This window comes from Pygocentrus nattereri, chromosome 29, assembly GCF_015220715.1.
Source record: "Pygocentrus nattereri isolate fPygNat1 chromosome 29, fPygNat1.pri, whole genome shotgun sequence".
NCBI lineage: Eukaryota > Metazoa > Chordata > Actinopteri > Characiformes > Serrasalmidae > Pygocentrus > Pygocentrus nattereri.
Window position 1 is genome coordinate 8,410,991 of NC_051239.1, and position 12,897 is coordinate 8,423,887.

The 12,897-nt window shown below is 42.6% G+C and overlaps 1 protein-coding gene across 1 annotated transcript in view; it reads left to right on the forward strand.

The window, feature by feature from the left end:
* Positions 1-11,759, forward strand: part of nr6a1a (nuclear receptor subfamily 6, group A, member 1a) — a 27,774-nt gene extending 16,015 nt beyond the window's left edge. The window contains exons 3-9 of the mRNA XM_017719699.2: positions 287-342; positions 2,434-2,600; positions 3,422-3,631; positions 3,937-4,191; positions 6,971-7,092; positions 8,583-8,735; positions 11,506-11,759. Coding sequence (XP_017575188.1) covers positions 287-342; positions 2,434-2,600; positions 3,422-3,631; positions 3,937-4,191; positions 6,971-7,092; positions 8,583-8,735; positions 11,506-11,642 — 1,100 coding nt within the window. The 3' untranslated portion in view covers positions 11,643-11,759. The remainder of the gene's footprint in view (positions 1-286; positions 343-2,433; positions 2,601-3,421; positions 3,632-3,936; positions 4,192-6,970; positions 7,093-8,582; positions 8,736-11,505) is intronic.
* The last annotated feature ends 1,138 nt before the right edge of the window (positions 11,760-12,897 follow it).

The following is a 12,897-nucleotide window of genomic DNA, read 5'->3' on the forward strand; positions in this document are numbered from 1 at the left end:
CTATTTAAGAGATGCTTGTTTTTCTATGGACAGTGACGATATAGGGACAGTTATCGCCGCACTGTTAATCGTCTCACCTGCTTAATTACAGTCCTTTTAAGTTGAAATTCTTTAAGTGGATTCTTTATTGAAATTCAGCGACGGTTGGGCAAAGTTTGGAAAGAATAGCAGCCGAGACTGTGGCCCTCAGTGGAAGGTGTTTGAAAAGAGCATTGGGAAAGCAATTAGAATTTCTTGTTGTTTCTATACTGGGTGAAAATTCTTGACATTGTTTTATATGTTACAGCAATCAGAGAGGATGGCATGCCGGGGGGGCGGAACAAAAGCATCGGGCCTGTTCAGGTAAACATGCTCTGTCCTTCTTTTTCCTCTCTTCACTCTGTAAAGTCTAATTATATTTATTTTCCTTTTGTCAGAGTCTTAGTCGCTCGCTCCCTCCTGTCATTTCTGCGAGACTTGCTGAAGTTTCTCTGCGTGGTCCTCCTTTTGTGCCAAACGGGGAAGATTCCTGCCGTCTTCACGTCTTCCCATTTCCACTGCTTCTTCATTAATGTTAGCCTCGTTGTTTGTCTATGTTGTCCCTGTTGAAGAAGATGGAGCGAGCTGATTAGCATGATTTGCAGATAAAGACACATTGAATCATTGGCTCATACAAAAAGCTGAATGAGAACCTGCCGCCCTCGCCGCCGTCCAAAGACGCTAATTTCATTAGAGGAATGTCTTTTGCTCAAGGCCGGAGCTGCGCTGAGCACGCCGTTTTGCCATTCTTCTCATTCACTTTCCATTGACCTCATCATATCGCTGGGTATCGTTCGGGTATCTTCTCTTTTCTTTTTCCCCTCCTTCTGCGCCTGTGTGTCCGTGTGCACCTGCGGATTGAGTGTTTAATTCTCATAGCGAGCAAAACCCTTCCTTTGTGCTTCTTGAAATGCTTAATTATGAAGAGTGTGGCCTCTGCTACTTTATGCGCCATTATTATAAAAGCCTGTGTGTGGGTTGGAGAATAGTAAAAGTTTCTGTGTGTGTGTGTGTGTGTGTGTGTGTGTTGGGGGGAGGGGTCCTTTACGCATGGATGTATGTACGTGTGCATGTTTGTGCCCTTTCCCTTGTGTGTACATTGGTCTACATTGGCGTGCAGTCATTAAGCTTTAGACTACATTCAGTTCTATAGAAGCTTCACTGGTGCCATAAGCGACGTGTTGATCGGAAAGCAGAGCACAGTTACGAAAGCTAAGGTTGACTTAGCTTTGTTCCCCTCCATAAAGCCTCCGATTAGCACCTGATCCCAGAACGCAGCGGCCGAGGCAGTTTGACCCCTGCCTAATTACCACCTCATTGTCCCACGTGCACAAGCCTTAGTGCCGATTCACTCAGTGAAACACAACACCTGAACTATTGTGGCCTGTTAGAGCTGGAGCTGAGGAGCGGGCTGAAGCGTAAAGGCAGAGGCCTCTGCACGGCCTTGATTTCTAAAAGCTAATATTCTTCCTTTTTTGCATATTTAACAATGGAGTATGTTTTCAAAGAGTTGTCATTGGGAGCCATTTAACTTTGCCTCATTTCCTCTCTTTCTGTGGGTGTCTGTCTGTCTCTTCTGTCTTTCTTTCTGTCTACCTCTCTCTCGCTCTTGCTCTTAACTTCTCTGTCTCTTGCTCTCAATCCCTCTTTCTTTGTCTCACCCTGTTTCGCTCTCCCTTGCTTTATTTTTCATTCTGTCTATCTCCATGTATCTATCTGTCTGTCTCTTTTTTTTTTCTTTATCTCTCACTTGCTCTCTGCCTCTCCCTTTCTCTCTTTATCTCTCTCTGCCTCTCCCTTTCTCTCTTTATCTCTCTCTGTCCTCATTATCTCTCTCTTATTATCTCTCGCTGTCTCCCTTTGTCTCTCCCTGTCTCGCTCTCTCTTTCTCTCATCTCTGTTTCTCTTTGTCTCTTTGTCTTTCTCTGTATCTCTCATTATCTCTCTATCGCCCTTTGTCTCTTTCATTACCTCTCTCTCTCTCTCCCTTTCTCTTTGTCACTGTTTTTCACTTTTAATTTCTTCTGTCTCTCCTCACCTCTCTTTATCTTCCTGTCTTTCACTCTCCTTTCTCTCTCGCTCTCTTTTATTCCCTTTTCTTTCTCTGTCTCTATAAATCTCTCTCTCTCTCTCTCTCTCTCTCTCTCTCTCTCTGTCTTTGTCTTCTCGCATTATTGTCTCTTTCTCTACTTTTCATTTTGTCTTTTTCTTCTCTCTCTGTCTTTCTGTCTCCTCTCTCTCTTGCTCTCTTTTGTTCCCTCTTCTCTCTCTCTCTCTCTCTTTGTTCCCTCTTCTTTCTTTCTCTCTCTCTTTGTTCCCTCTTCTTTCTTTCTCTCTCTCTTTTGTTCCCTCTTTCTTTCTCTCTCTCTCTCTCTCTCTCTCTCTCTCTCTCTCTCTCTCTCTCTCTTTCTGTAGATCTCAGATGAGGAGATAGAGAGGATAATGTCAGGACAGGAGTTTAAGGATGAGGCCAACATGCCAGAGCACACCTGGGGGAACAATGGCGACAGCGATCACAGTTCCCCTGGCAACGGCGTCTCCGATGGCAACCAGCCCTCGCCTGCATCTACGCTTTCCTCCAAGTAAGCTCTTGTGAACATCTCGGACGCAGACACCTCCGCTCTGTGCACCACAGCTGTGTTTTCATGCACCTGTACAAGCACCTAATGGGGTATTAATATTATTGCCCTTGAGACGGGCTTTCTGTGCCTTGTCCTTCGTACAGTACTGCTAATGCTGGTACTGAATGTTAGGAAAATTCTTTGCAAGTATTCATTGTGCCTCAGTGGATATCAGTCCTCAACAGATGTGGCTGTCTGACAGTGAAATTCTGGGCGTAATAATGTTAGGATTGTTTGAACGGATGCTGGCTTGAGCCTAAACTAGAGACGGTAATACTCTGCTGCAATGACTGAGCCTCTTAAAGCAGTCAGAGGTCTCATACTCTGTTCTATTCTGACCCAACAACCTTACAATACTCACAATTATATCTCAATGCATCACAGTATTGTAACTGGAATACAGTAAAGATGCTCAAAGCAGCTTCAGGGACCAAGGTACTGAAATAAAACAGTGAAGTAATAAAACATTTTTAAAAATCTGTTTGAAACCTGCCTACTGTCTTTATTTGTATATTGTCTTTTTTAAATCTGCCTGTCTTTTCCCCATCACTAACATAGCAAACTAAAGTTCAGACTACCCTAGCCCACATTAATCCATTATCATACAGTTGTATGCAACAGTCTGAGCACCCTTGATCAAACTGTGTTAAGTGAAAATACACTTGTAATTTAACCAGTGGCACCCAAACTATTGTATACAGCTGAGTCTGTTTCCCAGTCCAGCTCCACTCTTCTCCAGTTTTACCCCTCTTTCTGACCATCTCTCTGTTTTACCCCCACAGTCGCTCAGTGGAGCTGAACGGCTACACAGCTGCTCTGAGGGAGCAGTACATCGGCAGTGCTGTGGCCCAGCACTATCAGTTTTTGCCGCACCTGTTTGGCTACACGGCGCAGCCCCGCAGCCTCTACCCTCAGAGCCATACCCTCATCAGCCAGTTGGTGGCAGCAGAGGAACTAGCCCCGCTGGGCACGCCCATGCTTATAGAGGATGGGTGAGCATTTGTTCCATTCAAACAAGCTCCCACTAGACCTTCTAGGGTGCTGTTTGCTGAGACTTTTACCTAATTATCAGTGAATACATGCTATTATGTTGGCCTGTCAGAGTCTGGTTTAGAATATTGTCATATTTTCCTCCTCCTAAAAAAATTTCTTACAGCAGCAGTGCTGTGTTTCCCCTTGACTGTGCAAGTTTGAAGTTTTGAATTAATGTGTCAGATTAAGAAGTATTATTTTGTTAAATGGCTAGTATTAGTATTTAATCCCATTGTGTTTGACTCAGTTCTCTATCCTTACTCAGGTATCGGGTGACTCAGGTGGAGCTCTTTGCTCTGTTGTGTCGTCTGGCTGATGAGCTGCTCTTCAGGCAAATCTCCTGGATCAAGAAGCTGCCATTCTTCTGCGAGCTGTCCATTGAAGACTACACACGCCTGCTGAGTGCCACCTGGCAGGAGCTCATCCTGTTGGCCTGTCTGACTGTCTACAGTGCTCAGATCCTGGGCGACCTGGCCAACGTCACTGACAAATACACACCGTCCGATGACGAGCTGCAGGGGTGAGTGTCTGCCTGCTAAAGACAGGCAGTTCTGCTTCTGGCCAGCAGGGGGAAAGCGCTGCTGAGCATTAAAAACAAGTCCCCGGAAATTGAATACTTGCATGAACAATGACGGCCAGGAATGGCCTGTTGTTCTACTTTCAGTACAGTTTTGAATCATATGTGAGGAGCTTATTTGATGGTTCAGAACTACTGTTGCATTTCATGCTGGACAAAACCACCTTAAGAATGCAGCTTGTATCCTTGAAGCTTCTTAGACTAGGAGTGCAGATCTAGAATCTGGTCCACTCAGTAAAGTCTTAGTAAATAAGGCAAGAAGCTGATCCTAAACCATGAAAGCAGCCACACTTTACAGTATCAAGGAAATACTTAAAGGCATTTTCATAAAGAAAACAGTTGCTAAGTTAGTCTAGTTAGTTATATCCTTATCATGTAGTGCTAAGTGCTAATATTAACAAAATAGGCAGATAAAAAAAAACGCTGATCTTCAGATATCCTTGGTATCCTTGGAGCCTCAAGGCTGAAGCTTTAGCATTATCTAAAGAAAACAGCTGTTAATTGTGTAGTAAGTTATAGAAAACGATAGTGCTATGTGCTAATAATAACAATAAAGTCGTATAAAATCTTTTAGAGCTTTGAGGCTGAAGCTTTAGCATTAGCTAAAGAAAACAGCTGTTAATTGTCTTGTTAGTTGTAGTAACTTAAACAAATAGTGCTGAGTCCTAATATTAACAGCATAGGCTCATAAAAGATGAGATCCATGCATTCACATCTTAATTGAGGCATCCATGTAAGTAGTTGTGGGAGTACTAGGGCTACTTGTGTCCAAGTTTCAGTGTAAAGGCCCTAATTGGGTTGAATGCAATGATTTAAAGCCACTCTGCTTTAGTGGCTTTAAATCATTACACTGGGCTCATTCTCTACGGTTCAGGTAACTGCAGGCATCTATGACCAAGTGGAAAGCGGAGAAATGAGTCTGTGTGTGTGAGAATCGTGTAGGAGGGAATGTGATGAGGACAGACAGACACCGAGACAGTAAAATAGAGCCGTTATGTGTTCCTGTTTCTTCTTTCTCATTTCTAATTATAACTTTTGTGTGCTTCTGTGTTAATGACCATTTGATCAGGTTATCTGTCAGATTCAATCAGCTTCCATTACAGCTTATTCGTCAACAGCAGGATAAAGTCACAGTCTGCTTTGATAGTGGAAGATCAACAGGAATTTTTCCTGTCTTGGTTTTGGCTTCATGCACTCGTTGTTACGTCAGTGTGCAGGTGTGTGCCAGGCTGAAATACTAGCCACATCTGGAGCAGGAGGAGTGTGGTGTGTCTGTAAATTAGTCTGGAATCAGCTGACCCTTGTCCTGCTTCTTCTGGATCTTCTGTGAATGTACTGGGGTGAATGCCGGGCGCAATCGCAGAGCGTCTGGCATCGCCTGTCAATGAGCTGAGGCTGTTTTAATATGATGAGATGCTATAAGGGAGGAGAGCTGACGTAGTTTAACGCCCCATGTTTTTCTTCTAACTACTGTCTATAGTTTTTGTAGTGTTTTTACTGTGAACTGGCAGAGAAAGATTAATTACTTTTTCTGTCGTTTTCTGCTGTTTGATGTGAGGTTGGTGGGACTAAATTTGGTGCTAGTAACGTCTGATTTCCCAGAGTTCTGAGTTCTGCTGTCCAGCTGAGTCCCAGACAAAACACCCGCCGTGCAGGTTATTTAAGATTTTCTAGTAATGCTGACTATGACGGTTTATTGCGATGTTCTTTATAGCATAGCTGGATGCTGCTTTCTACTTGCAGGATCCTTCTATAACCGATTAACCTCATATACAAGAGAGCCACCTTAACTGTAACACTAAAGTGATGCATATGAAAAACACCTCGTTGTTTCTACGGTCATTGTCGATTTCTGTCAGCTCCAATTGCCATGTAGGTGCACTATGTAGTTCTACAATCGGACACAGCAGTGCTGATGGAGATTTTAAGCACTGTGTTCACTCACTGTCCACTGTCAGATGACAGCTCATCTGTTTCTGCACAGTTTGTGTTGGTCATCCTCTAGTCCTTCATCAGTGGTCACAGGTCACAGGCACAGTGGCTGGTTATTTTTGGTTGCTGGACTATTCTCAGTCCAGCTGTGACTGTGAGGTGTTTAAAAACTCCAGCAGCACTGCTGTGTCTGATCTACTCAGACCAGCACAACACACACTAACACACCATCACCACGTCAGGGTTACTGCAGAGCTGAGAATGAACCATCACCCAAATAGTACCTGCTCTGTGAGGGTCCATGGGGGTCCTGACCATTAAAGAACAGGGTAAAAGGGGGCTAACAGAGTATCAGAGAAACAGATGGACTACAGTCACTACAACTACAGAGCTGATAAAATGGACAGTGAGCGTAGAAACAAGGAGGGGGTCATAATGTTATGTATAAAAGTGAATATAGCTAAAAGCTAAAAGTGGTATTTTTTGTTTTAAACCCAGGTTTCTCCCTCATTTACCACATAGTCATAGTCAAGACCTACATAAGTTTTGATTACTTGTTGGCTACATTAGCCTTGCGCCAGTGCGTGTGAGGAGAATGAGTTAGAATTCATTTGATATTATTCAGATTAACACCATATCAGGTTGATAAAATATAGCTAAAGCAGATTTAGGTGCTCCTGGAATGGTACTGTATAGCATACCATGTGTCCTCCACTTACTCAAGGTGTCTGAAAATGCAGTGATGTCTGTCAAGAGTATCATGTTAAAGTGGTTGTGTTTGTGTGCACAGCTTCAGCGAGGATGGCATGGAAGTGATGGAGAAGCTGATCTATCTGTTCCGCAAGTTCCACCAGCTGAAGGTCAGCAACGAGGAGTACGCTTGCATGAAGGCCATCAACTTCCTCAATCAAGGTAACCCAGTGCCTGCCTCAGCCTCAGCGCTGCAGATTAGCTGTTTACATGTTTTATTGACATCTTGCTGTTCTGCGACAGTGTTCCTCTTCTCTTCGTTAGAACCATGTATACAGTTGTACGCAGAGGTGGAGGCACTCCTGGTCAAATGATGAATGTTTTGGGAAGGGTGGGGGGGTGAAACAAAAAATTTGGCTCATCAGGTTATGTAACATTTTATATTTTATGTTTTGTTATTTCCATTTGTATACATATATATATTTTATTTTCGTGTTGGTAAACTAGCAGAGTTAGTCATAGAAATTTATATATATTAAATATATATAAATATATATATGCACACACAGACACGTATATGTTTTTATATGTATATGTATAATCAATTTTAGCGTATTTGCTCATATTTTATCCAAACATAAAATCAAAAAAAATCTTAAGGTATCATCATTATTGTATGTATTGTATTCCAGTATAAATAGTTTCTAGAGTCGCACTTGAGTATTCTTTTTTTATCACTTTTAAATGTAATAAACACATCTTACCAAATTATAATGGAATTTAAGATGCTTTACATCATTTTTTAATCTAAAAATGCTGATTAAATCATTGTGGAGTCAGATTAATAGCTCTGCTGTGATCATATGAGCACTTGTGATGCAGACATCTAGGTTTGTAGAAAATACAACCCACTAGAAGCTGCTTGTCCTGCTGTAATTTTATTGCTGCCCAGGTGAGAGTTGTAGCACTGAGGAGACATAAAAAATAATAATAAAAAGGAGAAAATAATAATAATATTTCAGACGTCAACTGTTGCTAATCAACTTTTGCAATCCAGACAGGGCTTTAGTGGCATTTAGTGCAAGAGACAGGTTGTGCTGTATCTGTCAAGGACACTGAAGTGTTAGAATCTCTTGCTCCGCTTAGAAAATTTAGAAAATGCTGATAAAAATCTGACTTTATACATTTATTCAGGGTACAAGGTTTTTGTTACCCAACACAATAATGTTAGTGGTATTTGCATAGTTAGTATCAGGGATATGATTCATATACTCTTTTTGACTAACAACTGCTTTCGCTCTATCTCGCGCTCTCTCTCTCTCTCTCTCTCTCTCGCTCTCTCTCTCGCTCTCTCTCGCTCTCTCTCTCTCGCTCTCTCTCTCTCTCTCTCTCTCGCTCTCTCTCTCTCGCTCTCTCTCGCTCTCTCTCGCTCTCTCTCTCTCTCTCTCTCTCTCTCTCTCGCTCTCTCTCTCTCGCTCTCTCTCGCTCTCTCTCTCTCTCTCTCTCTCTCTCTCTCTCTCTCTCTCTCTCGCTCTCTCTCTCTCTCGCTCTCTCTCTCTTTCGCTCTCTCTCTTTCGCTCTCTCTCTCGCTCTCGCTCTCTCGTTCTCTCTCTCTTTCGCTCTCTCTCTCTTTCTCTTTCATTTTCTCTTTCTCTCGCTCTCTATCTTTCTTTCTCTCTCTCGCTCTCTATCTTTCTCTTTCTCTTGTCTAGATATCCGCGGTGTGACTAACATTTCCCAGTTGGAGCAGCTAAATAAACGGTACTGGTATGTGTGCCAGGACTACACTGAGTACAAATATCCTCACCAGCCCAAACGCTTCCCCGAGATCATGATGTGTCTCCCAGAGATTCGCTGCATCGCAGGTAAGGCTGAGTCAACTAACTACTAGTGTTGGATTTCATTATCGCCATTGAGTTTTCAAAGCAGGTGACGAAGCAAATAATTAAGAATCAACAAATCAGCCACTCAGGAGACAACAGTACAGATATCTACATCCTTTCAACTGAAACTGAACCACCGTCCCGAATGACACCAGATGCATTTTACACTTATAACAGCTAACAACTGTAGGCAGCTTTCCATGTTAAATAGACATTTTACTATAAAAAAATCTGTATAATTCAGTGGTTGAGATGTGAACAGTCATTCATGCTACTTAATGTGAAACACTGATTCAGTTATCTACAATGCAAATACAACCATTCTATTTACTATCCAAAATGACCAGTGAACCTACACGTTTCTATATGTATATGCGTTTTTTTTGGGACTATATTGCCTTTTAACACCCCGTATGTGCCTCTCCATCCTGAAAATGCATTACAATACGTTTTTTGGAGAAAACCTTACCTCAGAATAATCTCAAAATACTGTTTTCACACCTCATGAAATACATTTGTAAAAATGAGATGTTATAGTTTTCTGTGAGGTTGCCATTAAACACTTCAGACGTCTGGTTCCTATCACTACAGTTCAGACTCTAGAATGCCCCCTTTCGCATCAAACCACTGTGAATGACTTTCTTCATATATGCAACTCTAAGCCGTAAACTGAAAAGATGTGTATGGTGTAAATTTAATCTCCAGAGAGTCACTACTTAGTCATGCTTAGCTTGCCGTGGAAATGCTTGTGTTGATATTGGCCACATAAAGAAGCTGCGCCCACTCACATTAAGGCTGCTCGACTATCCTATCGATTATTCTCTGACTTTGGAAAGATCATGCATTTATTGAACTTTAAAAACAAAAATGAACAGATTGAATTTTGCTGATTAAACAAATTGGTCGCAGTTCCTCGTCGGACTTCTTGAAGCTGAGGTGTTTTCAAACAGCTGTGTTGGTTTTACCTTTCTTGTTGACCAAAGGCTCTGATTCCGTCATCTTGGCTCGAGCTGAACTAAACATGCTGCAGCCTGCCTGAGAGTGAGTTTGGGCTTTTGGGGAGGGGCAAAGGTGCTGCTGACAAAGGAAAGAGGTGCTCTGGATTTATAACACAAGACAAAATGAGAGCATCCTTGTCTAACAGAACGCGGAACAGTAATCGTTTTATCTCGGTTATCTTCTTACCATAAATGTTGGAAGCCAAAATCGCCCACCCCTAACTGAAATGTGGCACCACCCAAAAAGTGAAAAACCATGACTACGGCTCTAAACACACTTGTTATTTATTGCTGTTTTTATTCTGATGTTCCAAATCATTTGTCCACATGAAGTTGAACAGAATTCAATTCAGTCTTTCATGATGGGCCTGCTTCCATTCCTCCTTACTAAATTCAAAAAACATCTTTAAAAAAATCTTCAATCTACTGTCGGAAACAGTGGCATTCAGTGGACTTTGTATAGACTCAAGTTCTAACAGTGTTCTCATTTCAGAAAGCCCAGCTGGGACCACTGACACATGGTGTAGTTTTTCCAGAGCTAGCAAAGTGAGTCAGTTTAGAGAGAATGTACAGTGATACCACGGCAAATAGGAGCTTGACAAAGGGCAAATATATGGTTCGGTCACTCAAGGACTTCTTATCTAAAGGCATATGAAACCAATCCTGTTCATTTTACACACAGAACAACAGAGCAGTGTTTCTGCTTGGTTCAGGTTCAGCAGTAACAGCAGCAAGTGTCAGGAACACAGTGTACACACTGTACAGAATGTTATGGGGTGCAAGAAACGTGTAAGGTTGTTTAAAATGAACATCTGTTTTCGGTTTGATAGGATTTTCTGTGCTAATGTCTTGATTCTGTAGAGCTCAAATTATATGTTACAATTTGGATAAAAAATGGAAAAATGGTTCTAAACAGGACATTTTTCCTACTATGCTGCCTCAAAATAACCCCTTTGGAGGCAGTCGTGGGCTAGAGGTTAGGGATCTGGCCCTGCCGGTTCGATCCCCAGGGCCAACAGTCCATGACTCAGGTGTCCTTGAGCAAGACACCTAACCCCCAACTGCTCCCCAGGAGCCGTGGATAGGGCTGCCCACCGCTCCGGGCAAGTGTGCTCACTGCCCCCTAGTGTGTGTGTATTCACTAGTGTGTATGTGGTGTTTCACTTCATGGATGGGTTAAATGCGGAGGTCGAATTTCCCTGATTGTGGAATCAAAAAAGTATCACTTATCACTGACATGTTTAGGTAATGTATTTAATAATGTATATACGCCAATGAGGCATAACATCATGACCACCTCCTTGTTTCTGCGCTCGTTGTCCGTTTTATCAGCTCCACTTACTGTATAGCTGCACTTTGTAGTTCTACAGTTACAGACTGTAGTCCATCTGTTTCTCTGATACTTTATTAGCCCCCTTTTACCCTGTTCATGTCCATGGGGGTCCTGAGCACTGAAGAACAGGGTAAAAGGGGGTAACAAAGTATCAGAGAAACAGATGGACTACAGTCTGTAACTGTAGAACTACAAAGTGCAGCTATACAGTAAGTGGAGCTGATAAAACAGAAAATGAGTGTAGAAACAAGGAGGTGGTCATAATGTTACGCCTGATTGGTGTATGTAGTGTAATGCTGCATTACAGCAGACGTATGCCTCGATCAGAAATGAATGGCTTGCACAAATGTCCTGAAGACTTGTGTGTGTGTTCATTTACGCTGTATTTTAACTCCTAAGTCTTTTTTCTCTCATGTTACAGGGAAGTTGGTAAACGTTCCGCTGGAGCAGCTCCCCTTGCTGTTCAAGGCAGTCCTGCACTCCTGCAAGACCAGCCTGAATAACTACAGGACCAGCTCCTCCCCGTGCGTGACGAAGGGCACCGCCCCTGCCAACTAGCCCCGCCTCCTCTGGCCTAAGAAACAACCCTCCTCACCTACGATTGCACGGGGGGTGTCGGAGGTGTTGCTTTTAGGGGGCAGGTACTTTAGTACCCCCGCCCCTTCGTGAATGTAACTAGCAGCTATTTTATACTTGCTTTTTTTTTTTTTCTTTTTTTTTTTCCTCTCTCTATTTATTACCAGACAGAGCTGAATGTATACTGATCCACACTGTGCACACATTGCTTCTGTTCGTGCACAAAATCCGCAGCGGAGTTTGCGCCGCTGGTCCGACTGTAGAATGTGCCAGTGTTGCCACTGCTAGGATTAGATTTACGGATAGGGTTTATTTCTTGTTGCTTATAGGGACGTGTATATGTGGGATGCAGTGTGTAGACTACCTCAGGAAGGCAAACGCTTCGGGTGCCCTCTCTCTCCAGCCGACACAGAGGGACACATAATGCACACCTACGTACTGTATAGCCATTAGGAGAGAAATGGTCAGTAGTCGACAGGACTCTTTAACATCACTGCATACGTCCCACAATCAAACTGGGGATTGAAGAATTTTACTTAACAGCTGCATATTTCTGTTAGCTTCTCTCTTTTCTTTTTCTGCTTATTTTTTTTCCCTTTGACCACAGTGTTATGTATAGTTGGCGGCGAGTGAGCGATCTGAACAGCGGGGTGATCCAAAATGAATAAAGGACCACAGGCATAAAGCTAAAGGGAACGAGAGAAAGAGCGGCAGCCACTTTATCTCAGCAGTGACGAGTTCATGTAGTGGGCGCATGTGAACATCTAAAAGGGCAAAATGTGAAGGAGCATTTAGCCACTTAGCAGTGCTGAAGTGTTGTGTTGGAGAAAGAGGTGCTGTGTTTGTGGCCCCCCGTTCCTCACCTCCAGCTGGAACGATCGTTTTAAAACAGGGTAAATCTACCGATTCTTAGATTGAGCTCAGATGTCATAACGATGATGCTAGTTTTTGTAGTTTGTAGTTTCTGGACATTGTAGGTCCCGTTTTAGATCTTGATTTCTTTTTTGTTTTTTAGGTTCCTTTTTATTATTATTATTCGGGAAAGAGGGGAGTGTTGTTTTTGAAGGGTGTTTATGGCATTTAAATGCAAAAAAAAAAAAAAAAAAAAAAAAAAGATTTACCACTGACCTAATAGGAAAGAAAATAACGTGGTCAATACGTTAGTTAGGCTTTACGGGGGCTGCCCGGCTGGCCTTGGGAACGCTGAGGTATTCTGTTGCTTTCCCCGAGACGTGGC